This window comes from Solea senegalensis, linkage group LG10 (assembly GCF_019176455.1).
Source record: "Solea senegalensis isolate Sse05_10M linkage group LG10, IFAPA_SoseM_1, whole genome shotgun sequence".
In the NCBI taxonomy this organism is placed as follows: domain Eukaryota; kingdom Metazoa; phylum Chordata; class Actinopteri; order Pleuronectiformes; family Soleidae; genus Solea; species Solea senegalensis.
In genome coordinates, this window is record NC_058030.1 from 11,966,729 (window position 1) to 11,993,702 (window position 26,974).

General features: G+C 43.0%; 1 protein-coding gene across 2 annotated transcripts; it reads right to left on the reverse strand.

Moving 5' to 3' along the window:
• Positions 1–38: 38 nt before the first annotated feature.
• prickle1a (prickle homolog 1a) lies at positions 39–22,643 on the reverse strand. Of its 2 annotated transcripts, none has more exons than XM_044035822.1 (8): positions 22,354–22,643; positions 6,339–6,543; positions 4,706–4,819; positions 3,697–3,834; positions 2,976–3,179; positions 2,594–2,780; positions 1,632–2,489; positions 39–1,517 (listed from the first exon to the last, which is right to left on the reverse strand). In XM_044035822.1, the coding sequence occupies exons 2-8, from the start codon at positions 6,525–6,527 to the stop codon at positions 661–663; spliced, it is 2,547 nt and encodes an 848-aa protein (XP_043891757.1). In that variant the 5' UTR covers positions 6,528–6,543; positions 22,354–22,643; the 3' UTR covers positions 39–660. The 2 variants fall into 2 exon arrangements, with proteins under 2 accessions (XP_043891757.1, XP_043891759.1); XM_044035824.1 differs by lacking the exon at positions 22,354–22,643 and adding an exon at positions 10,417–10,598.
• Positions 22,644–26,974: the final 4,331 nt, after the last annotated feature.

Below are 26,974 nucleotides of genomic sequence, written 5' to 3' on the forward strand. Positions count from 1 at the left end.
ATATTCTCGTAATACTTTTCCAATCGAAAAAAACATGATATTTTGATTTTTTTTTTTATTATAATTATCTATTTGAGCTTTATATTCCAGTTTGTACATTTATACAGAATACAATGATTTGCTTACAATACAGTGAACCATAAATACGCCACTCGACCTGGGCTTTTTATACACTCAGTGTTTCTCTTATTATAGTAAGTGGTGCACAAGCATAGAAGAAACACATTGGAGAAGGTTGAGTCATAGTTGATTTGTCATTACATTTCCACCACTCTCTTGGAAAATGTCTCTGTACCATTTGCCAGTAGTTAATGCTAAAGGCATTGTGGTACTAAGCATGTCATGTATTCAAAGGTATAAAAAATAGCCATTTTATTTATTTGTTTATTCTACAATATATACATAAATATCTGCACTGTCAAACATGGTTCAGATGATGTTTTATAAATACACATGACTTGGAAATACCTTTTTATAATGGTTCTAATGCTACAGAAGCAGGCACCTATGATAACAAATTGTAGGACTTATGTCTTACACGACCACCATGGCACACTGAAATGTGAAGCATTTTCATATCAAGCACATGTTAGATTTTTAACAGTGGTGGCCGTACGGAAGCACATCACCCAAAGCTGAGCATAAGAAAGAAATGAAAATCTATGAAATTATACAGTTTTTCCCCTTGTGCCCTTTCTTCTTTTTGGACTTAGTCCGTTGGCCATAGGGTGAAGAGGACATGGCTACTACAGGGCTGGGCAAGTCCTCTGTGTAGTAGTGTCTATGGGGCCTGGGCTGAGGGATGGGCTGACCAAGGAAAAAGCCCTCCTCCTCAGAATCAGAGGAAGAAGAAGAGCATGTAGAACACCAGTCATCATCATCATCATCCCCATAAAGCCCCAAAAACCTCCCCATGGCTGGGCCTTGTAGCCCACAGCCTGGCAAAGCAGGAGAACTGGATTGACCATGGATAGCTTGATGCCCCTTGGCATTGCCTCTGTGGTCCACTTTGTAGCACATTTGTGTTCTCTCCTTTGGCAGAAGGTTAAGAGCATTGTCAGACCGAGACTTGCGACTGCGACGCCTCCTGTGGTGGTGATGGTGGCGACCAGGCTGAGGGTCCTGACCTTGTTCCTCAAAGTGGTAAACTCTCCGCCGAGTCCGTTCGCTCATGGGGGGCTGGCGAACTGGGACTTCACAGTAATGCCCATTGTCCACCACGTCATCAGAGAATTTGACTTGCTGAGGCCTAGACTGGGAGCGTGTCCTCCTCAGAGCAGGGACGTGAGGTTTTGGACTGTTCACTGGCAGAGCAACCACACCTTCTGGAACGATTTCTTCCACCTCATCTTGTTCTGATACAAGGCTCTTCAGGGAATTTGCACTTCTGTGTAACATAGAGGAATTGAGGGTGCCCATGTTACTGGTTTTTTCACAGTCTTCTGTCTCCAGCTCATGGAAGCCTTGCAGAGAATATACCAAAGGTCTATCTTTACTATCACCATCTACTGAGGCCCCTGGAGAAGAGAGAGAAAATAGTCAAGGGATGTCTGCACATGGATTCAAGAATCAACAACAAACCATTGACAACTCGGAAAATATTTCTTTGAACATTTGATCGGGACACTCACCAGTAATATTGGAAAGAGCCAGTGAGTCCATAGAGTCTCGAACACTCTGACCTGTTTTCTTGAACTCGTCTGTGATACACTCCATAGAATCATTATACCATTGTGTCTCCTCTCCCTGGACCCCACTTCCAGCTCTGTTATCTAGCTCCAACTCCTGGATCTTTCTACTCGCTGGGCCTGGGTGACTACCATAGGCTGAATCTCCAAGCCCATCCTGTGACTGAGCCCAGTACATATCAGCCTGGTATTTCTTATTGGCAAGGCTCCCCCTTCCTTCTCCACTGGCACCACTGGTTTTAGTTGATTCCTGCTTCAACTTTGCATCCTTTTCTGCAGTCCAGAAATCTGTTGGTCTGGAGTCATTGGCATGCTGGAAGACCCCATGCTCTCCAAACTTTAACAGCAGTTGAGTCATGTAGTCTTCATGCTCAGCCCACTCCTCCTCTTGGTCCTCAGGCGCCTCAGTCTCTTCACCACGTCCTCTCCAGAAATGCTCATCGTACAAGTTCAGGTGAGCTAGCTTATTGGTCAAGGTGCTTTCACTGAAGCCAGGAAACTTATAGTTAACAGAAGGTGAAAAGAGGAGTGACTGTCTGCACTGATCAGCTGAGCGGCTGCTCTTGCCCATGCGCACACTGCGCCGGGATTCACGTGAGCGTGCAGACTGGAAGGCTGAGTCGGAAGAGTCTGAGGCATGCACATCTTCCCCAAGACTGCAGGCCTTGGAGCAGTAAATACGGCCCTGGTGTGGCAGGAAGGGGCAACCTAGAAGAGAGCTCTTGCAGTAAGCACAGCTAAAGCAGCTCTCAGTTGCATGCCAGTGGAGCCCATCATGGGTCATTTGAGCGTGATCGACACCTGAAAAAAGGGAACAGTTGAAATTAAATTAGCAATACTAATATAAAGGCTAGACAGTCATGACAAGGATTTTATTTTAGAAGACAAGAAAATCATTGACTTACCAATGTGGTCCCCACAAGCCTCACAGTACTCTGCATAGAGTGACTCAAAGCAGCCACAGCAGTATGGCCTGCCATCCCTCATGATGTATCGCTGACCCCCCAGAATTGTCTCACACTCAAAACAGGCGAAGTGCTTCATGTGCCAGTGGCGCCCCTCTGCCTCTGTGCACTCATCAGCAAATATAATCTGTTGACAGAAGAGAATACACATCAGTGATCCTTCAATGTGTCAACAGTTTGGTTTAAGTTCAATTAAGTAATTCAAGTAAGTGGAGAATTAAAGAAACTGTTATTGCTATTCCAAAGGAACTTTTGAAAAACCTGAATGTTTTTCTCTCTATGGTACTTTATTTTTCTCACTGTTTCAGTCTTGTGGTCTTACCTCATCGCAGGCTGAGCAGCGTGGTTTGAGTAGCTCAGCATGGTGCCTTCCACAGTGGATCTTTCCATCGTGATAGAAGTAGATCAAATCCACGAGCTGTTCTCTACATGTGGAGCAGGCAAAGCATGCAGGATGCCAGCAAAGCGTGGGTCCTGCCCTTGAGGTGAACACTGCCATTTCCCCGTGGTTCATGTTTTCACCACACTGCAAAATATACAAACATGAAATTGCACATGAGTTGTCGTTCCAAATGCTTTTGTGAAAAGTTTACGTGAATCCCCCACAGCCATTTACACCAACCTATGCTTTTTATTGTTGCATACTTATACATGCGAGGACATGACTTATCAAATCAATAGCAGGGACTTAAGAAAGGACAGACAGTTAAAAGTAAAAAGTATGGATTTCTTGAGAAGATCTGCAACAATGGGACAGTGTTCGTGGGCACGACTTGACTGCTCCACTATTACCGATAAGTCTAAATAAAACACTACTGAGCCAGCTTGTGTTCAGGGATCTCTTAAAAAGCATGGCTGACACTGAGCTCTTTATTTCAGCTTTCCCTCTGGGCAACACTGTGGCTTAACCTTGCTGTGGATCAGCCAAATACCCAAAGAAGAGTAAGAAGAGTTCTTCACTTAGAGACAAATCCATCCTTCTGTTACTTGACCAATGATCTGTATATTTACAGTTGTAAAAGATTATGTGTAAAGGGACATACATGTTCACAAATGCTGTTCAGGAGATTGTGGGGCAGCAGTTTTATTGTGCCCCTGCCCAGTGCTTCCTTCTTCCTCTGGATGCTGAACATATGTAGCTCCTTCTTCTCCTCCTCACTGAGGGCCTGGCAATAACGCACCTGGGAAGAAAGGTCATAAGTCATGGTTAAGGAGGTGGCCGGACTTTCACATCAAGAACATCATGAACAACAACCCTGATTTGCTAAGTGTGATATGAAGTCATTAAAGTGACTTTTTCATAATGTGCTCCCTGTGAGATCAAATTAAAAGCCTGGACTAATATGTAAGACACTTTGGTAAGTATATGAGGGCAGAGTGCATACCAGAACATGCTGAACAAAGGCAACTCTTGACCCCAGCTTGCCCTTCCTACAACCCCCTACATATCTCCACCCACAGTCCGTGATTGAGAATCTCATTTTTTACAACAGGCTTCTTTGATGTTTCCCAAAGCCCTAACAAGAGGGAAAGCAGACGTTTACACAAACAAGAGCTGTGTTTAGAAAGAAACGTAGAGGATGGGCAACAAAAGAAGAAAGACAACCCAGCCGAACTGTGGTGCCACAGTGGTAGTGGCATCACATAAAGCCTCTTTCAGCCAGCATCCCTGTCGCCTGCTGAGCCGTCCTCGTAAAAAACTGTGCTATGACAGGAATCCTACTGGTGGGGGCTCCCAGCAAACATCATAAAATCATCAAGTCAAAAGTCACATTGTGCCCACATTACATGTCTACAACATTGTGAAACAAAAATCCCCTAGTGTGATGTCAACTTGAATGCCAAGGACTCACAGTAGTGGGATGGCATGTAAATTGCAAGGCTCTCATTGCTGTGGGTTTAGCTGGCAGCAGCAGCAGCAGCAGCAGCTCCAGCTACTCAAAATGTAGAGTGGATTATTTTTGCAGCTTGACATAAATCAGAGAACCTGCGGAGATGAATGTTCTGATGCTGCGTGTCATTTTACAACCACGCACTCAAATATATTCTCACCTCATTATCATGTGGTGGCAGTTGATAGAGGAGCTGCTTGATTCTGAACTTCTCTCCTGGACTGTTGACATAGGGAATCTTGTCCTCCGGCAAACAGGAGAAGTATAACTGTACCTTTGGATGAAGTGACATGAAGTATTAGGCACACCATCTGACACCAATTAACATCAAGACTTTTCTGAAGTAAAACTCGCCCAGAGAATGAGAATGTACAAACATCAAACTTTTTTTTACACCTATATTTATCCATGAACAGAGCAGCCCATGTTTATGTTATACACTATTTTCCAGGCAACCAAATATCAAACACAATAACTTGTTATGAGACACACCCTGGCACAAAAATGAAAGGAAGACTTTGCTTGGTGGAGGTTCTCAGCAGCTCTCTTTGATCATGGCATTGAAGGAATCATTTTATTCTGGACTAAACAAGTCCAAACAGGTCAGCGGGTCAAATCAGTTTAAAGGCTGCATTTTTCCAGGCATATGCTTCTTTGAGGACGGGACAAAGCAGCCTGTTGCAGTGGCACTTTGACCCTTGGGGCTGGCAACTAAAAACTAAACTTTATGAGGCAGGGCCAATTACAGCCAGGCAGATAAAGATGTGGGATGTGCTTGTCTTGTGTGTAAGTGGGTTTCCTGCAGCTTTGGCTTCTGTGAGGGGGTGTTAACAGCAATTTACCCTGACAATCAAGCCAAAGTTTGCCCCCCACCATAAATTATGCACATTTTCATGCTGCTATTACCCCTCATCCAGCTCCTTAGGGGCTGGGAAACAGTCGGCTATCACCCTGGCCCTATGTGTTTCTTCACTGTAATGATGAGCCATAATATGTCTATTCAGGGCTATGGCTGCAGTAAAGGCATTACAGTTGACCAATGCATTTTGTCCGCTGCTGTGAACCCATCTCGTCTTGCCCTTCAGCCCCTCCTCCTCACTGCTTCTGTGCATGTTGTTTAACAAGGGGAGCGGGATGGACAGAAAAGGAGGAGTGAACAGGGATTGGAAAAGTGCCACATCACACTGGCTGCCCTGCAGACACAACTAAAAGCCCTGGCTGTGTTTGTGGAGGAGAAGGCTTGTTAGAAGTTGGCCCCTTGATTCCTCATCCTGCCAGCAGCAGTAAGCTCAACCCATCGAGTCCTCCCCCTTACCGTGGACTTGATAATCACAAGCAGACTTACCACATTTAGATAGTAAATAAATGTACACTCGTCCTGCTTGCAAGTGGCTGCCTGGTAAAGCTGGACAGGTCTGCCTTAAACAAAAGGACTAAGCATTTTTTTTTTATTAAATACTTTGTCCCATATCCAGAGACTGTAGCTCGGAAGTTATTCAGTTATGTGCTGAATAGCATTTATCTGGGCCAGGAAAATGGGCTACATGGGAGGTAGAATCAGGTCAGAGCTGTTTTTATTCTCTGTCCAGAGGATACACCATGGTTCACTTTTGTGATTTAGGGAATTAATGAGTTGTGGACAAGGGAAATAGATACCTTGGTTAAAGTGTACAATATTGTGATTCACGTCTTTCTGAGGCTTGGCATGCTTGCTTGAACTTGCTCACAACACTGTCATGAATTTCATGAATAATAGCACAAAGGACGGCTCTTATGAGCAACGTTTTGCTCACCTGTTCAGGCCGAAGTCCAGGTGGTACCCAGGCGTACTCCTCCAGTGCGCAGCCTGAGTCATCATCGGATGTGGAGCTGCGTTGAAAGCCAGAGGTCAGCTTACCGACTTTGTGCTCCATCATCAAGTCTCTCTGGCGTGTCCCGCCCTGGAAGCTCGCCGCCGACACTGCTGCACTCGCCAGGCTCATCAGACACTCTTTTTTACTGCACAGACACAATATGTAAGACATAAAAAAAACATGTGAGAATGAGGGCAACAGAGAATGAACTGGGGTGAGGACAAAGAAGAGAAGGGAGCATTGAAGTGGGCAAGGAAATGAAATGTTGGTTAACAAGCCATTACATGAGCCAGTCCTCACTTAATGCTCTCCTCACTCCATCTAATCTTCTCTCATGCCAGTACCATTCCACTAAATGTTAACCGCCAGTTGAATCACACCACTGTCTCTTTCTTGAGGCCACCCCCCAAAGCCAATTATGGAGGCTGAGCAAGCTTTTCTTGGTTCACTTCTGGTGATGAGTTTACTTCATAAATTCACTCATAAAAAGAACTATACTCTTTCACTGCCTTTGTGGTGGCAGTGAGACATGTGCCCTCCTCATGTGGCATTTCAGAACACAGGGAGCACTGGGAAAGCCCCAAACCTTTACAAGGTGATGTCTGATCTCATTATAATGACAACAACAAGTTAGGAAAGTCAGGGTTTCTTTGTGTATCCCAGTTGTGGGGAATGTTGCACAGACCTCACATTCCTTTTTTAATGCTGTAATTTAGTTTGCCACCAGCACCAAAGTAAGAATATCACCAGAGAGCAGCTCCTTCTGCTTATCTGTAATGCTTAGGTCATTCTGCTAAGGTGCTGCGTCATACTTTGTCCAAAGAAGGGCCACCACATGAGATCTAATGCTGGCCTGATCAGTTGACAATGAGGTCTGTATAAACAGAAGCCTGGCCTTAGAGACAGGACCAAACATATGGAGAATGTCCACAAGCTTGGTTTCTCCCTTCATCTCCCCTTTTCCTTTGGACTGTTTGTTTTCCAACCTGCCACAGTGAGTGTCTGATCATCCTTTCATCTTTAACACAGACAGAGCTATGCCAGACAGGTGAAGAACGGGGATAGGGAGGAATGGGCAGACAGGCGATGGAACGGATAGGGTCAACTGATACTCAGTTGGACACTGACAATGCAACAGGAGGGATAATAATAATCAAGGAGATTAAAGACAGGCACAATGTGGGTGGTGGCAATAGTCAATAATGCGTGATTACTGCAGTAGCAAAGAATATAAATGGAAAAAAGCTGCAGTCTAGCTGGATAAAATCGAAAAAAAACATTTATGATTATTGTTTTTTATGTTGTTGCTTATTATTTTTTTTAGTTTGGTGAGTGTAATGATCCTGTGTAACAAAAGGAAAAGTTCCCCAAGGTTAATAACCGATCAAGTAAAAAAAAGACATTAGTTCCTGACTAAATCACTCCACACAGCCTCTAACTTCACTCTCTGAGCTGTTGCAGGGCCAATCAGATGCAAATATGATGAATGTGTGTCCAGTTGTGGTCATTTCTCACAGGCCAAGTGCTCTAGCTGAGATCAAATGGAAGCACAGCCAGTGTCCAGCAGCCTGGCTCTTACACCACCTCCCCCACAGCCTCCACCCCCTATGGCCAGAGAGGGCAACAGGGGCCGCTGAGAGACAGCTGAGAAAACTAGACACACTCCAATGCTGCCTTTGAACACAGGGGTGACAGTAAAGGGGCCTGAATATCTGTGCTCTCTCCTGGAATGATATATGTCCCTGGCTGGCCTTTGGGAGTGTGCAGCTTCTATGCATACACGAAAAAAGGGAATGCACACATTTACACTGAAACCAACATGTACACAGGTGTGCAGACATATAAACACAGGCGACTGTAGGCTATGCTGGTCTACACAGGTAACAATGTCATAAAGGCCTTTTCAAGGCAACTTTTCCTCCTTACCGCTCCACACACCGCATGACAGTCCAGGCAGCTTCTGGCTATTCATATCAACTCATCTTCCCTTAAGGACAATGTAGCCCCAGTGGCCTCACCACTGACAACTACTGACATGCCCCCATCTAAGTTGACCAGTCAAAGACAATTTGAGTTAATGATAGTGTGAATGATAACACTGGCAAGGCTCTGGATTCATGACCACAAAGTGTCAAGTCAGGTGTATTAGTTAATGGCGTGTCACATTAATATGCCCTTGTTGTCCTGAACAATGGATCCTCTGTGAAGGAATCCAGTAAAGGCTTGTTCCATCAGGAGCCTCTTTATCTCCCTTTTTTGTCCAGAAGATGTGGTGTGTTATCTCCATATGCATGATGGTTCAAGCCCTCAAACCCAGATAACCTGTCAGGTGGGAGAGTGGGGTGACAAATAAGACGGTCTCTTGTTCTAGTCATGTCTATTGACTTTCAAATGAGACCAGAAATAACTTGCAAAAATGTGTCCTTGTTTGAAAGTGGCTAGGGTTTCACATGGGAGATAGCTAACTATAGGCGGGTCCAGTCAGAGCCAAGAGACTGGGACTTCACGGCTTCACATTTGTATCAGGCACACTCACTCATGCACTGTATCTCTTAAAAAGATGTTTGCTTTTACATGCGAGCCGAGTCTCTGTGAGGATGTCTCACACAGCCAAACCTGACTCGCAGGAATGTCAGGCTTGATCTTCAGCCAGGCTCACAAAGAGTAATACACAACATGCACACCACCAGTGTTGGGCAAAGCCCTTAATCTGATCGGATGCTACTTTGACTGACTCAGCACTTGTGCAGGCTTTTAAGGTTTTTCTCCCAACAAGAGACTACTTTTGAAACTATCCCCTTCTCACTGTTCCACTCCCCCTGCTCTGCCCTCCTCCCACTCTAGCCAGACCCCTGCAGTCCCGAATGTTTAACAGCTCCTTGCTCTTTTGTAAAAGTGCTTGTTAACATGACTTTGGGAGCTCCAGGCCTGCATATCTGACTCATTTACCCACAGAGGGCCAGAGGGAAGTGTGGGGGTATTATCAGGCTGAGCTAAAACGGTGTAGCTGACATGTATGTAAGTGTTAATTTGTCTTGTTGCACAAAAGGGAAGAAATTCGAGTTGTGGCTGGTTGAAAGAGAGAAGCTCAGGTTTTTAGTGAATGAAGACTTTAAAGCCTCACACAGCGATCTGCAATGAATGAGGATCCGTCTTAAAAAGTAACACACTATTTCACAGAAAGCTTAGATTGCAACTAGCTGTATGTAACAGAGGCTCAGTGGACCACTTGAGTTTAAACTTGTTTAATTTGGAAACAAAATAACTAATGAAACTTTTTTTTTTAAATGATCCTTAAGAAACCCAAGTAGCTACTCAGCAAACTAAAGTGTATTATTATTAATCACCTTTACAAATACAAATCTCTCACCAGACCCCGTACTTTGACCAAAAATAGAGCCACCAGTGACATTTAAAATAGTATACAAAAACACCCGAAAATCCAGGCTTAACAACCCTGGAGAGTGCACAGGAAAAATAAGCAGCTTCTGGTCTGAATTACTGTCTATATTCCTCAAGGAAGTAGATGATGGACATGCACACAACCAAACAGTGCTCTCTGTCAGTTTGGACTGGCCCAACATGTTTAACTTGGCTCCTGCAAGCTCTGCGATGCCAGACAAGCTCTAGATGGAGAGATAAACAAGATTTTCCTTGTCTAGTTGAGAGTTCACTCAGAAAACATTATATCAGACAAGATATATTTAAACTGCAAAACAAATAGATGGTATTTTATTTTATTTTTTTACCTGTGTAAACAAATCACATCACAGCTTGTTCATTGTAGGCACAAAACTGCGGACCAGATCAGATGTGGTAAGACTATCTGTGACCTGGTGGTGCATGGACGGATGAGAGTGACATCCCTTAAGAGATCTGCAGAAGAGAGACCACCTGCATGATCCAGCCAGACTGAACTAAGACTCCTTCGTAAGTACTCCGTTTACATTTACTTGATATTCCAACTTTGTACCAAAGTTTTCCATCTTTGATTCTTTAATTTCCCTATTGATCTTACCTTAGTGAAGGCCAAGTCTCCTGGAGTAAGCAGGTAAATGGATCTTATTACTACTATATCCAGCCCTAGATTCTTCACCAGCCTCTGGGCTCCATATCTGTGTAAGATCCTCAGAGCTCTAAATCCAAGACAGAAGCAGCCAGCATTCTCCACCAGAGCTGTCAGGAGAGTAACAGTCCATATCAAAGCTGAGGCTGTGAAAAGTCAGGGTGATGTCTGTCTGAGCGCGTGGGCGATAGTGTTAGAGGGGTGTGTGCACGTGCGTGTTCATGGAGGAGAGCACAACCAGATGGTCATTCCTCCTCCTCCTCCTCCTCCTCCCTCCCTCCCTCAACCCAGCCCTCTTAACCTCAGCCCACCCCCTTAACCTCCAAGAGGCCAGTCGAAGCAGGGCATGGAAGAGAGAGGCGTCTCTCTTACGCTGACCCTCCCCTCATACTTGAAACATATGCTTCCAAATAAGAACCACTGGTGGAGCTCCAGTTTACAGGAACTGTGCATTTTAGTAGTACATCAGTGATGGCAGAGCTTGTTTAACCACACTGACCACCCCATATCCACAACAGCTTTCACATGACATTCTTCTTTCTCCGTCACTATCAACAGCTCAGAGATGTGGGGAGGGCGGTGAATGTTACAGACAGGCTTTGGTTTATTTGGTGGCCTGTCTTCTTTTTTTTACACCCCAAAATGTCACTAAGTTACAGAGAATTGTTTGTTAACTACAGCTTTATGATTACATAGAGGCTGCTGGCTTGAATGAACAAAGGATGTTTTATTTATCCCTTCAGATGATTGCTTCCGACCATCTACAACATCCTGGCTCAGCCTCACATAACCCTTCTCACTAACTGAATATGATGTCAGCAAGTCTGGATGAGACCGGCTTTAAGATATCACAGTAATCCTGTACCACCACAAACCTGTTATCATCAGCTTAAAGTTGTCTGAATGAGGGTTAAAAGTGCTCAACTTTGTTAAGTTGAACAAAATGTGTCCACACAAATGTATTACGGGGCATCTGTGGAGTCTTAATGTAATGCGAGGTTCCTGAAAACATATGTGGACTCACCGACTTCAGAGAAATGCCACAGAAACTACATTATATTCAGGTCAGGACGTAAACTTTGAGTCCATACAGTGATCAGCCAACTGACTGAATCATTTCCAAAGCATAAATGCACTAGTTCATTCCTCTTTAATGTGATGACCTAGTGCATTTTTCGTATGATAGAAATTAAAATGTCCATGTGGCCTCTGGAAACAGCTTTTATTCGGATGTTTTCATCATCTAAAACCTGATTAATTAGAATGGAAAACAAACCTTACAATTAATGCAATTCTGGCTTATGTCCACACATTCTGATTTGCCGTAGAAACTCCCTGGGAATGACACAGTTGACCTCTACCTCTCCTTCACCTTTGCAGGCATGCAAGAACGTGATTCTCTTCCTCTTGCTTTTGAAAACAAAAGTGGCCAGTTCAGGTCAAATCCTGGACAGTCGCACCTTTTGCATCAGTTTGTGGTTTGATTTGATTGCAAAGAGTTACTCATGGTTTATTGCATACATAATTGAGACTTAGATAACTGCAAGCTTGTCCTTTTCAGTGCGAGGTTTTTGTTGTGGGGTTTAAACATACTTTAAGACCGTAAAAAAAAAAAAAAGCTGTGGAGCATTTTACAAGCAAGCGAAGGAATCTATTAAACAGCTAAAATTGCTTTCTTTGTAAACATTTTAGTAGCTCTTGAATTTTGTGGCAATGACGTCAGGATGCAATTCTGTGAACTTGAACACACGAGGCATTTACACAGTGGGCTTTTGGAAGAGGGTTTATTGAGTTTAGCAGTGATATGGTTTGTTTCTTCTAATGGCATTAACGGTGGTAAAACCTACCAATACTGTTACCATTTCACACACATCCACAGTATATTTACTCCTTGAATCAGAGCATGGATGTTTAAAACTTTGCTTGTTTCAATATAATTAGCATGTGTTGTTTAGCACACATACTGTGTCACTCATGCAGAGGAGAAACTAAACTCTTGAATGACTTGCTGCATCTGCACTTTTCCCCGTCCTCTGCATGTCCACAAACTCACATTTTCCCCCAATATGTGGTAAAAGGGAAAAAATATAAGTAAACAAACTGGCAGCCAGTGTGAAATAATTCTGAATGTTACATTTACTGCATGTGTGTGGTTGTGGTTGTGTGGACAATGCCATTGTAGCAGCCAAGGCCAGGGAGGAGAGGCAGCCATTCTCAGCAAACTTGAGGCCTTTGTGCTGCTCCTAAATACTCAGCACCCTGCTACATTAGCAAGTCTTTGAGGGGAGGGGAAACTCAGCATCCTGTCCTGGGGGCATTAATGAAATGCAAAGCTGAGATGGTAAACAACCTGGACAAATGTTGCAAGATGTATGTTTAAGGCAACTCCAGAGTAACAGAATTCTTCTCAGTGGCTGAAAAATGTCGAGTTATATCCTGATTATTCTACGCAAGACTGTAAGGCTTAAATTAAAAAGGAGTTAAGATACATTTAAAAGTTGGTCATTTTAAACACAACTGAGAAAGGTTTATAACTTCAGGACATCTTTGAAGCACAAATGTGATGCTTTCTTACGCTGTCATTGCACAAGAGAGACGGCCTTTGACAATGAAATAAGGGATAGACAACTGTTTAAAGATATCTGCATGGATTATATTTAGGTTCTCCAATGGGAAACCTGCATCAGAAGAGCAACATTCTGAAAATCATTAAGCATTTGTAAGACTCCATAGTTAGAAGTTGCAGGTTGCACAGTTCAAGGTTCGCCTCAGATAGCCGAATAATATATTAAGATGGACAAGTCACGCATCCCTGACCCTTGACCGCAGAGAGCACCAGATGACCCATAAATCTATGGCCTCAGGGCTTTACAGCCCATTCCCCCTGTCATAGCCACAACGACCTGAACAGCACCTCACACCTGGTCTACACCTTCTCAAAAAAAAAACCACCATGAGCAAAGCAGTGCATGACCAGCATGCCCTGACAGTAACACGACAGGGATGATCATCACCAGAACCAACACCCAAGAAACAATAAAGCTGCATTCTTCTCTGGTCCAAACATGTCCGTGACGAAGGGGGACCCATAAAACAGAGCATCTAGTCAGCGCTGGGTGCTAAGTATATCCCACAGTAATGATGTAATCCTGTAGTTAAAAACTAAAGCCTTGTGTTATATCTTTAAACCAATGGAGTTTTGGTCCTAAGACATCTCATAAATTGGGGTGGCAAAGGGCCAAAGGGAGCTTCTGTCTCCAACTTACCTTCATTGATGACCATTGTGGAGAATAGCTCTCACCGGTGTGTGAGTTTCCTTATAAAAAGTAGGCATTCTCAAGGTTTAAATGACTTGCCAACGGGTATTAGCAGGACACAGGCCCAACAAAAGCCTCAGTTATAAAGGCCAATAAAAGCCTATCACTCTACTGTAACAACAATCCTTTTTTACGCCTTGAAAGAAGGAGGAAAAGGTCAACTGGTGGAGCAGTCTGCACGTTGATATTGACTTAGCTAGATTGGCGCTGACAAACTCAGGTCAGACTGTGGGCTTGTTAGCCCCATAACCCTCACATAACCCCCTTTTTTACTGTTTCACCCTGACACATTAAAAGCAGATGATGCTGAGGCTTAGATCCAAGCTCAGTTTCTGACGAGAGACATTTGTAAAAATTAAAGACTTGACACTTTACGAAAGTTTGTGTGGTCTTCATGAGCGCTGAATAGGTTCAATCAAAATGGAAAACAGAGAGAAATCAAGATTCATCTGTGTCGTAATTGGTAATGAGATACGCTTGCATTTGAACTCTTCAACTCGAACTGAAAATCTAATTTTGTAACTTACCAAACCACAGCAAAACAATGTTTTACTCAAATCTTAAGCCTATAACCAGGCTGTCTGTATCTAATTATTAAACTGCATTATATGATGCCTTTCGGTGGAAACAAAACAATAATTACCAAGCAGATGATGTCAGTTTTAATGGCCCTGCTTTCATGAAAGCAGCCAATAAACATACAGTATTAACTTGCAACCCATTTATTTGGGCTTTAGATAATTTGCTGTAGCTCTGTTGTGTGCGTGCGTGTGTGTGAGACGGAATACGTGTGACACCTGTGATACACGACACATCTGTCCTGAACAACACCTGGTGTCAGCACACTGGTAGTTTCCTCACGTTGTCATATGTACACTGCTCACTAACTGCTTTTCTAAACACGGCAGAGATGCACAATCAGGACAGGTCATATTTTACCCTCAATTTGACATCCTCTCACCTAGTTGTAAAAGTTGAACCTCATTGGGAACAATGGGAAGTGGAGCGACAGAGCTCCTGGGGCAGTTAACGGGAGGAAGCCCCTTTATTTGGGGACACTATAACTCAACAAAAGCCTGTGGCTGTCTGCACACAGAGCTGGCCAAGAATGAATGGGCTGCCCTTACACTACACACTTGCGCTGACAAAAGCAATGGATCAGTAAAGGACGAACCCTGTCATGTGTGGTCTCAGTAGACAAAACTGGGATGAATGTAGACATAAAATTACAAACCAGTGAGACCAACACGTTGAGCCAATGAATTCAGCCAACAAGTGTCTGTTTTCACCATCATTTTTGTTTTCAGTAAAAACCTATTTCCCACATTAACAGGGGAACTGCCAACATTTCCCTGCCTCATTTCCATGAAAAAAGGGTTTAATTGCAACATTACCCCATCGATGTCCAGGTTCAGCAGTCGCGACCCTTGACACTTCTCTAAACTTCTAGCTTATGACCTTACACTTTCAGAAAGTGAAACTCGTGCAACGCTTAAACCTCAAACGTCACGCACATCTGGGCTTCTTTCCTCAACTCTCTTCAAAGTTCAACAGAATATCCCTCATATGGAAAGAAAACTATTTCCTGTATTTAGAGCCCCAGGCTCAAACAGACACATGAACGAGCACACCGTAACAAAACGGGGAATACTCAGCCAAGAGCACTATGAGGAAATCATTGTAGGAGGACAGGATGCAGTGTGAAAAAAAAAAAAGAAGAAGAAGAAGAAGGAAAAGTTGGCAATTCCCACACGTGGAAGCATTTTTCTGAGCCGCATGGCTTCAAAAGGCAAACCATGGAATCTAACAATATTCTAAAACACTTAAGAGCTGCTCAGTCAGGATCCCACTAATGATTAACATTCCTGGCGAATCGCTCCGTAACAGTCTTTTTAGAGCATTCTAATTAAACACACGCTCCAGTGCCACAGCACAGAGGGAACTCAGAGCGGGGACGCTTCTTTCTAGATCTGCTTAATTGGACACAATTTAAGTCATTAAGGTGGTAGTAAAAACATCAGAAAGACCAGAGGAGAGGCCCAATGATCTCTCCTGTAAGGCTCCCTGTTGCTCTGATGTTGTTGGCCCTTTCACCTCCTTACATTCAAATGTACTGGACATTTAGTTTGTAGCGTGCTGACAGCATTTGTTTTAGTTTGAGAATTCAATCTAAATATTTCTGATTGGTTTATATCTCTTATGTACTGATATTCGTCTGATGTAAAGAGCATACTTAATGTTTCCAAAAACAAATATACGATTGAATGAGCTGATTAAAAGCCAATGTGCACTGTGCATGATTGTCGTCTGCATGGTGCATTAACTGTTCTGGTCTATTGTTAATTGTATTCAGACTCCAAGTTAAGAACACATGTTGTTTTGGTAAAAACTAAAGTCAGATTTGAACAACAAACCCAGAGCTTATATTTACAGTAACATTTGGATGCAACTTGCTCACCTTTTCTCTATCTGAATCTAATCTGCTCTCTCTCATTTTCCAAAAAGTTTGAAATCTATACACCGTACTCCATGAAATTCTTCTGCTATTTTTATTTTATGACCAGGGGCTACTGTGACTGGCTGTGGAAAAAATGTTTGGATCGGATCAGCACATCTAAACTCTTCACAGTAACTTGACAACATTTTTGCACAAATGTAATCTTTCCGATGCAAATAGGAAAATATAGAGTGGCAGTGGTGACGTCAGTCAGTTTAACAAATATAGAGACCTGACACGCTGTGTGGTGTGCATGTGTGTGTGTGTGTGTGCGCGCGCATGTGCAAAACGGAAAAGAGGACACAACTAGCTACCCTTATCATTGCCCCCCACTCGCCGGGACACCAGTCCTCCAGGGCAGCCCTTATTCTTAGAAATACTGGATGTAATATGTGTTATTTTTGGACTGACTCTTACTGAGGTCACTAATGACACAGTACCATTTTCAGCCAGTATAAAGGAACATGTGACACAGTCGAGGTGTACACACTGTGAGTGTGTGTGTTTTGAAAGAAACAGTACTTTCCATAAAATCGGACCTCTCCCTTTTTTTTCTAGTTTTTATTCCCGTTAAACACCATAAAACATTCTCCCATCATAGTCAGGAGTGTACGTGTTTGCACTGATGTCCACATCTGGTGGAGAGAGCCACCGCTTTTGTTTTCTTTGGGAGCCCGGCCCCTAACAGGAAGACAGTGGACAACATAGCAAACAAGAGTGCGACTCTTTCAACCGGCCTCTCACCAGGAGCTGCAGTCAGGTTGCTGTGTGGCCAAATGGACGGTTCCTGTGTCAGCTCAGTGTGGGCTCAGGCTGCAGATCTGCAAGACATGTCCTCAGCTGGCCTTTGTAAATATTGACCCAACTATGTGCTGCAACCTCTCCGATCATTATTTTTGAGATTAACTATAGAGCATTACAGTGAGTTTAAAAAATAGTGATTGTGAACTTAATTACAGTTGTCAAACCGTTGTAAATTTGAGAGACGAACAAGAGTGCAGGAAAACTGCATTTGAATACAATGTTTGATGAAAGGAGGAGACAACATGTCTGGAATGTAATATTTGTGGTTCGGGCCACACAGTTTAATTCACCTATCCTCGGTAGCTCTGTGCAAACAGTGTTGTGTACATCACCTTGGTTACAAGTTAGTATTGTTTCAAATTGCACTGATTCTGATTCCTCCTGCGCATGAAAGTACTTTTGCTGTTATCAGAATCTGTAAAGCATTAAGTCAAGATTAACCAGGGATATACTTGGCTCCAGAACAGATCCCAACAGATCCAGGTGATTCCTGTTCAGAATTCAGAAGCAACTTAAATTATGAACTGAGGATAACGTTTCAGATATAATTTATCTTAGATTTTGGCAACTGCCCTAAACTATTGTGCATACATTTCTTTACCTGACATTTCTTTACCTGATTCTAGTTTAAAAGAATAAATGCTCTGAGAGAAAGATTTGGGCTGATTTCCAACAGCTGTTCCCTCCATCGCTAACACTTCTGAAAAACCTTTGTTGTCAGTCAAAAGAAAAAAAATCCATTGCCCCGCAGAGCCCATTTTTTAACCCCACTGACCTTTTCCATATCATCTACGCTCACTGACTCCACCCGTCTGACAATGCCAACAGGGCAGGAGGAACAAGAGCCAGGAAGAGGAAGAGAAGAGAGAGGGAGAGACAGAGAGGAGGGGGTACTTTACATTTTTCCAGCCAAAGGTCCGGAAAGCTTTAACTGAATCCCCTGTTGTGTGCTGGGGAAATGAGCTGTGCTTTTTAATGACTATCTCAGGGTAATATGTTTTCTTTTGCTGCTAGCTCTGTGATGCTGTGATTGTTTGGACGGATCCCCATAGATGCGAAGGACAGACAAACATGGCCACCTGTAGGTCGCCATGATTGTGTTGGGTAGGGTCGCAGCAGCTTTTCCGACAACTCCGTCACAAAGGTTGCTGACATTTGTCATCTTCGCAAATGTTATTCCCCCTTATCAAAGACAGACACGTTAAATAACCACCTCGGTGTCACAGCATCATGGTTATTATCCAGTATTCGGTCAGAGCCCAGCGTCGTGTCTGTACATGACAGTGATAATGAAACATGTGCGTGGAGCATGGCTTTCATCATCGCGGTGGTCTGATGGTTGGTCCCGCAATTATGCCGTGTGGTTACAAGAGATCTGCTGGGGCACTAAACTCTGCAGTGTGAGCCAAAGCCGTTTTCCTCTAACATCATCTTGCAGCTCCTAATAAACAGAGTTGTGCCTGAAGGCACTAAATTACTAACTACATTTAATCACTTTAGAATAATGCTGAGCATGTGGATCCAATGTGTGCCACTGCTTTGGGCAAATACCACTGACTCTCATACGATGTCGTTTGAAAGCTGCAGACGGGGAACTTTACCACATGGCAAGCACAACGTAATAATCCACAGACAGTGGTTTTCCCATTCTACACAAACCACAGTGTAACATTGTCCTAAATTTGACCATCAGGGCCACCGTCCACTCAGCCAGGCAAAGTGCCCACAGATTCTGGGACCACCGGCGTTCAAACAAGCCATATTTTATCCAGCCTCCTGCCAACCTACCACAAACAGTTTACAGTCAATGGGCTCTGCTCTCTGCAGTTTGTCTATGGCAACCCGACTCCATGCCACATCTCTGTGTCCTGGGCCATGAAAGACTGGCCTCCTCTGACAGCTCCTCACAACACACGGCCCTGTCCCGCTCTGCTTTTAGCCCTGCTGCGGTGAGCTGGACCACGTCTGGGGATAAAAGGCTGCCAGAGTGTTTGGCTTGCAGGCAATTTACACGGACATGAGGGTGATTCATTCTAGCTTTGCACAAACAGGCCTGTGTGTACATTTCACTGGTACTGGGCTTTTAAATCAACAGTGGAAAACGTATACAGACGGGCACTGGGTCTTAGATTCTGCTCACTCACTCTCAGCTGGGTGTCTGCCACAAAAGCACGCACTCTCCCGACACCTATGGAGAATCTGTGCACACACATCGCTGAACATTTCGTCTCCGTCTGCGTCTCTCACAAACAAATACTGGCGCACACTGTGGTGGTTTCGACTTTGCATAGGTGTACATTCTTTTCCGGGACACTTACCCTGACTCTAGCCATAACACTTGCCTAACCCTAACGCCAACCTCAACCCTAGATGTGTACCATAGATGGAGGGCCAACAGAGGAAGCAGGAGGCCATAAAACAATCTTAAGTCCCTCTGGGGCCAATCCCAGCTGACATAGGGTGAAAGGCAGGGAACACCATGGACAATCCATTGCAGAGGAAACATATAGAGGCAGACAACCATTCACACTAGCATTCACACCTGCAGTCAATTTTACAGTGTCCAATTAACCAAATCTCTAATCAGCATGTTTTTGAAATGTGGGAGGAAGCTGGAGCCAGAGAGAACCAAAGCACACATGGGGAGAACATGCAAACTTCACACAGAAAGGCCCTCGGTCAAACCAGAATCCAAACCAGTGATCTTCTTGCTGCGAGGCAACAACACAAGCCACTGCAACGCCATGTGGCTCTAACCATATTGTAAAGTGCATTTTTGCACTGAGGATATTATTATTGGCTCCTCTTCCACATGTCTTATATAAGCACCTATCGTAGTTAGAGCAATTAGAGTGGAACTGTATTTCTTTGTGTTTTGGACACTTAAATAAGCTCATGGTTGCATCGGTTTATTCATTTACTTTATTTATGTTCACCATCGCTTAGAATATCATAGTGTGAAGTGCAGGAGACTTAAAACCTACATCTAACCTCTAACCTAAACCAGTCCCTATCACTGAATTCAAAACCCAGCTTATTCACTGATAAAGACATAGATTTGTTTTCCCCAATGTACAATCATCCCCAACTGACTGGTTTATAGCCTGAGACTTGTCTCCAAATGTAGTCTACGACAGTACACACGCACACCACAGCATACCACACTGTTAATGTCTGACGCTGGCTTCATGTTTTTCTGATTTGCCTCCTCCTCTCTTGCCAGACACTAACTGTGCACATGTTAAATCTAGTTTCTCTCGCTGAAAACGGCATCATGTGGTGCTCATCCAAAACACAGAGCAGAGTTATGTGTATTAGCAGCTCAGTACTAATTTAACAAGTTGTTTTTTATTTTTATTTTTTTTATCAGCAAACCATTCAAATGAACCGTAATCTTGTGAGGCCTCATACTCAAAAACAATCTGACTGGCTGTAGTAGTAAACACAATGGTTTGTTTCTGTGAATCCTTGGCTGTGAGGCCGTCTACCTCCACTCCAGCCACTAGGTGACACTACCACCTTGGTTCTGTGTTTTCTCTCAATCTCCTCCTTGTGCCTCTTTTGCCTCGGCTCACAGTCATTGTCATGTATTTCTTTCCTCACACTCCTCTTCCTCCACTGTTCAGTGTCTGGAGTAAGGGGGCTAAATATGTTACCATAACCATAACCATGCCCCCTTTATTCAATTTTATTGTCCTACTTTAACCACAAACTGCTTCCATGATCCTGTATATCTGAATCCAGTCTGTGGCTATGTCCTCGGTCCGTTCTGTCATTTATAACTGACTATGTGATCGGCAGCACTCGATCTGTTTATGTCACCTGTGGTCGAAGTGACAGATTTCAGGCCAGTCAAATTCTTCAGCTCCTGCTGTCAGTCAGAGCCAAGTGGGTCTGTCGTTTAGTCAAACCCCATGAGGACAGCAGCCCCGAGACTTAATGGCTTATGATGATATTTACTGTGCTCTAATGAGAGCAAAATATAATTTTAGACTTTTTCTTTTACAGTGTCTGCCCTCCTGAGTCTTGTAGCTTTAACACTTTATCACAGCTGAGAATTTAAATGAGACACGATTGATCTCCAGAAGAAAAAAACTGCATGGCCTGTTAAGCCGTGTGAGAGCTCCACAAGGAGTGCACTCAAGTAGCGTGCAGTACTTTTTGTAATTACATTCAAAAATCTAACTGCATCACAGAGATGAGCATCTAAATAAGGCCACCCGGGCATTGATATCGGTCCAATACTGGTCAAAATCACCAAAAAAACACAAATCTGATAAGATCCCCAATGTGGGACATTTATTTATTCTTTAAAGGAGCAGAACTCTTATTATACAGTTGGAACATTGTGTTTTATTAAGTTGGAGCAGTTTAGTAATTAGGATTGGCTATTACTCCAGATGACTAAAATACTCCAGGGTGTGATATTTAAACTGCTAATGGACAAGAAATAGTGGTGCTGAGCCATTCCTTCTTCTAAAACTAAAGCCATTGTATCAAGAGTGTCAACATAGACTCAGACCCTGTGTTAAAAAAAAAAAAAAAATCCATTAAGGTTAGGAGTGAAGTGAGTGAGAGTGATGCCACACACTGTTATAATGTATATGTGGGCGGTGTGACCACATTCTCCTTCACTCAACAGTCCTCATGACAGCTATGGAGTCCCGGACAGGCAGCGGTCACTGAGCACCGACCAGTTGTCACTAAAGTGACAGGCGACAGCTGAGTCCATACATCTGGAGGCCCGGGGGGACTCCACACTTTCACCAGCCCATGTAGGTCTATTTGACTCTTACCATGAGAGCCAGAGAAAGAAGGTTCTTCTCGCTCCACGCGTAAAAGCGCAAAGCAACATAGGTGTCGAAGAAATTAAAGCCAGTTTGTACATTTTTGGGCTGACATTAAAACACCTATGGTGTCAGTTCAGTTCGTGGTGAGTTTAGTGGGTGGTTTTCTGTGCCTTTATGTTCATATTAACGCACAACTATAGGTGACATGTAAAATAGATGTATTTTCTGTTCTATACTGCTCCATCCCTTGCTCCATCCCATGCCTTTCACGTTTAAAACTTTCGACAACTACATCAAAAATGTAGGTCACGTCGTCACAGCATCATTTGCGTCTATTAAGAGCCATTTTATAGCGTAAAAAGTTTTAAAAAATAAAGTTCAAACTAAAAAACCCATTGACCAAAATCAGTAAAAAAAAATCGGTGTCCAAAGACAACAATTCAAAAGAAAACAAAACAACAACAACATTTGATCTACTCACCTCCAAAGCGATCAGCCTCAGTAAAACGGATATCCAGAATCAATATTCCTGAAGTGAGAAAGGCGAATCGCGCTGCCTCTCATTGGCATGAGGTGCAAAGTCCCGGGAGGGCGCACTTGTGTGCCGCAAAGCTGGACCCAGTGCTGTGCGATGCGATTAGTTGAAAGCCTGATACTGTGTGCATTGAAGAGGAGAGGGAGGCTGGTCTCTGCTCTGGCTTCACACTCTGTCACCACATCCCAGTCATGATCCCAGTGGCGCACGGTGCGCTGCGCTGCTCCTCTCGGCGGTCACAGTGAAATGACATTATCGGTGCGCCCTGCCTATTGGCTTAAACAAGCAGTCTCCCACCAATCGTGGAGAGACGGACCACTGAGGGGCACAGCGCGGACAAATGCTCCTGTGACTGAGTTTAAAACGCCTGCTGCTGCTGCTGCTGCTGCTGCAGAGAGGAGTTGAAGGAGAACTGTTTGCATAATTTAAGCGCCTGGGAAATAATAAGTTAGTTGTTGTCTTAACCTTTAGACCAGGGGTAGGGAACCTATGGCTCGGGAGCCAGGTGTGGCTCTTTTGATGATTGCATCTGGCTCGCAGATTTCGGCTTTTCAGATAAAACATAAAATATTATCACTTGTTTTAATCCATCCATCGATTTTGGAAGTGGAGGAAACGCAAGTGAATGACATAAATGCAGCACCGTTCTATTCCCTGGCTTTGGATGAGTCAACAGACGTAAGTCATTTGTCGCAGTTCAGTGTGATCGCAAGATATGCTGCTGGTGACACACTGCGCGAAGAGTATTATAACAACATTATTTAAAAGAATAAATTCAGAGGTTTATTATACTCACATTTAGTTAAATTCAGTCTTAAAATATATTATATGGCTCTCACTGAAATAAATTTGCAAATATTTTGCTTTCATGGCTCTCTGAGTCAAAAAGGTTCCCGACCCCTGCTTTAGACCATCTTCACCTCTATATAAATGTTTGGCCTCAGCCTATATCAATATAAAAACCCAAAGTCTGAAAAAAACATCAATAATGTTCATTTGTTTACTATTATTTATAATATATTCTACTCTGTATTTCTAAATAATTGTGTCTTGTGAGTCCATTTGAGCTGGGCATGTTGTCTATGCCTGACACATTAGCATAATCACCTTTAAACAACAAGGATTCCATATAAATTGTTCCCTTTGTTTTACATTCTATGAAGTATCTTTTTTATGAAAAACACACTATAAACAACCTGGAATTCCTTGAGAAAAACAAGTGTAATTTCAACAATATTACGCCTAAATTTACCATTTACACATGTGCATTACAATGTACAGATCACAGTGGAGCTACAAAGGGACACAACATTTAGTCACAGGTATCTGGAACTGAAAAATATTGTACTTCTCATTGTAATTAGATTCTAATCATAATGTGACATTCTCACAAATTCATCCTGTGGGCCGGATTGGACCCTCTGGTGCGCCGGTTCTGGCCTGCAGGCTGTATGTTTGACACCCCTGCTCTAGAGATTTGATTTTTAGAACAATGCTAAGCATGTGGATCCAATGTGTTCCCATTTGTCCATGTTGCCACCAATAGGGTATTATGACAATGCACATTATATTTTCCCACACAGTTTGTGTAATATTACCCCCCAGGTAGAGAGGGGAAGGTAAGGCAATCCACTGAAAAGATGCCTTATTGACACAATGTTCCAGGATGATCAAAGATCTGAGAAAAATAGCCATTATCCATAAATCAGTTACTACAATACAGTATTGAAGACTGAGGTTTGTGTGGCACAGATGTTCTCTGTAGATTTCTCTGCACTGATTCAGCCTGACGTTTGCGCTCATTTCATTACATCATCGCAATCCAGAGTATTAAACTCACCTCCTGTGGCTTCTGCACATCAGTGATGCAACTTAGCCGATGTGATGACAACATAAATGAAGCTAAAACAAAAACAAATTTGTCTGGCAGACTTGTAACGAGCTATCTGACCGGCTGCCATCGATTTAACGTGTGACCTTTGGCCTTCATGGTTCACTCTTTCGTCGGAACAGTGCGCTACATCTCCAGCCGAGACGGGTTACGACTGAGTGACCATCACAAATGTCTGAGCGTGCGTGAATGTGTCTTAAGTAAGAACAGGTTTAGTCAGCTCTAACCTGTCAGTCTCTCTTTATGGAGTCTGGGCATTAAGCGAGTGAACTCAGCACTGTGACAGATTTTATGCAGACCAGATGCTCTCAGCTACTATTATAACACTTCATTGCAACCACTCAGCTTTATCAGCGCTACACTTATAATTACCTCTGCCAAGGAGGTTATGTTTTTGGCCGTGTTTGTCTGTCTGTGAGCAGCGTAACTCAAAATGGCCCTGCATTTAAAGAGTTTCCACATTTTTACACTTAAGTGTGTGGGGCTCTTCCTCCTTTCACACCCCATCCTTTCATCCTTCCATCCTTCACCTCAGGTGGACATGTGCAATGCTATGTGCAATACAGGTCATTTTAACACCAGAGCCAAGTATTTTACATGGATTTATCGATATTGGACTTGATAATTCTGTTCTATGCAGCACTCGCTATGTTTACATGCACAGTTTAATCGAGCTGAGGCCGTAGTCCGACTAAGACAGGCAATCGAACAACTTGTAGAGTCAGAGTAAACATGTGGAGGAGAAAATGGATTAATTGGCCGTGTTTACGCCTGACTCTGCCTCCGTAGATGGCGCTATATCTCTCTATAAGCTAGTGCATATTGAATCTGTTGACCTTTATGTCACAGAAAAACAAACAACAGAGCGTGCCGTGCTTCTGTGATACAAATTAGACGGAGCGCGGCTGTAGTTGCTGTGTTGTCCAAACACGCCACTGCTGTATGATTTCCGGCAACGGTACTGCAGCCTATACGTCGTCTGCCTCTGAACATGGTATGATGTCGTCCATCCTTCTGCAGAACGCCAAGTCCGACTCTTGTCCGACTAAGCGTATACATGCAGGAGGAATTGGACTATGAATCGCTTATGTTAGTCCGACTAAGACTAGCTCGATTTTAGTCGGACTAACTTGTTTACGTTACATTAAGAAAACCAAATTATCATCTTAGTTCAACTGAAATCCGACTTTTAACTATCATTAAAAGTGTTGTTACTGCCCCTTTGAGGAGGATTTGAGTAATGAGGTGTGTATATTGTGCCCTTGTAACACCGCAGTGAAGCTACTATCATTTCAGCCCAATTCATTAGTTTGAGGAGCCATTTTGCCTTGGAAAAAGATGTTCAACTGGCTAGACCTGAATGTCACTTATCTCATCTTTCTTCAGAGATTATCTCCAGCTTATCTAATGGGATATTTATGGCGGTGTTGTAAAAAAAAAAAGCATCACTCGCATGGCTTTGGATCATAAAGATGCTCAGCATACTTTTTAGGTGCATCACACATTTTTCTTTTTCCTCCTGATTTTAATGATGCAGAACTTGGTTGTGATTGCTGCGTATCAAATGTAATCCTGGGGAATAGCTGAGCGTCAGAGCATCCATTGGTGATCAAACCAAAATAGTTTTCCTTCCACAGCTGTTTTGTGTTTGTTATGCAGTGTGACAGAAGAGTGGCGCATGTGTTGGTTTAGAGATTAGGACCTTAGGTCCCATTGCCAAGGTAAACTCCCGAAGCCAACTTCTTCTCACCTACAAATCTGCTTTAATCAAAGATTGATTGATTTATTTCATAATTCCCATTTAGGGTTGGCGGACAGACTCTCGCACAACTCTTTGTGTCTTTTCACTCTTCTGTCTGTATCTAGTTGAACTTTATTCCTTATTGGAGGATTTCCTCTATTAATTATTGAAAGAAAATTCCCAATGTGAGCCCATGTGTTTTCAGCTGTGCAGAAACAATAACAGGACATTTCTCAAAGTCACGCCACTGACTTGAAGACCCAGCTTTATTAAGCCTGTGGGTTTGGCGTATTCCAGCTACATTTATATTCTCCATGTGTAAAATGTTCACCCCTAGAGTTATTGATATTTGGCACAAAATGACAGTAATTTAGCCGTCTGGGAGATTACATGTCTGTGATATCGCTATGACTTTGGTTGCCAGGTTGGGTGAGGATATTTAAGTGTTAGTGTGGTCATTATCATGAGGTTTGCTCTGCTCTACATGTTTTCTCTAATTGTATGTCTGCATTTTGCTGGTGCTCAGTCATTAAGTTACAGTTTGTGTGTACACTAAGTATTTTATTCAAACCATGCAGACTTTGACTTCCTGTGACCTACGTGTGTGTGATATAGATTAAGGGTCTTTGTCTTGTGTAGTTTTGATTGTGTACGTGTTGTTGGTTTTACTACAAAGTAGGGACTTCTTGATAAGGTTTAATTTTGCTTATGTATTGACACAAAATAAATGTGTTATATAATGTTTCATTGATATAGGTTGTAAAACAGTGTAAACAAACCTCAATGGTGAAAAAAAAAAACATAAAAACAATTATACAAAAAGATACATATCACAGAAACAAATTGAATGAACAAACTTCAACTCCATTTGCATTATTTGTTAATGGATTGCGGTTGCTGGCACAAAGAGAGAAAACAAACCAACATTCTTCAAT

Bases quoted from the DNA above. Each gene is read 5' to 3' on its own strand.
- prickle1a (XM_044035822.1), bottom strand. From the start codon at position 6,527: ATGAGCCTGGCGAGTGCAGCAGTGTCGGCGGCGAGCTTCCAGGGCGGG. The intron at 3,180-3,696 runs GTATGTCCCTTT...TATATTTTGCAG, and splicing joins TGAACAGCATTTGTGAACAT to TGTGGTGAAAACATGAACCA. The intron at 2,781-2,975 runs GTAAGACCACAA...TTCTGTCAACAG, and splicing joins GCTGCTCAGCCTGCGATGAG to ATTATATTTGCTGATGAGTG.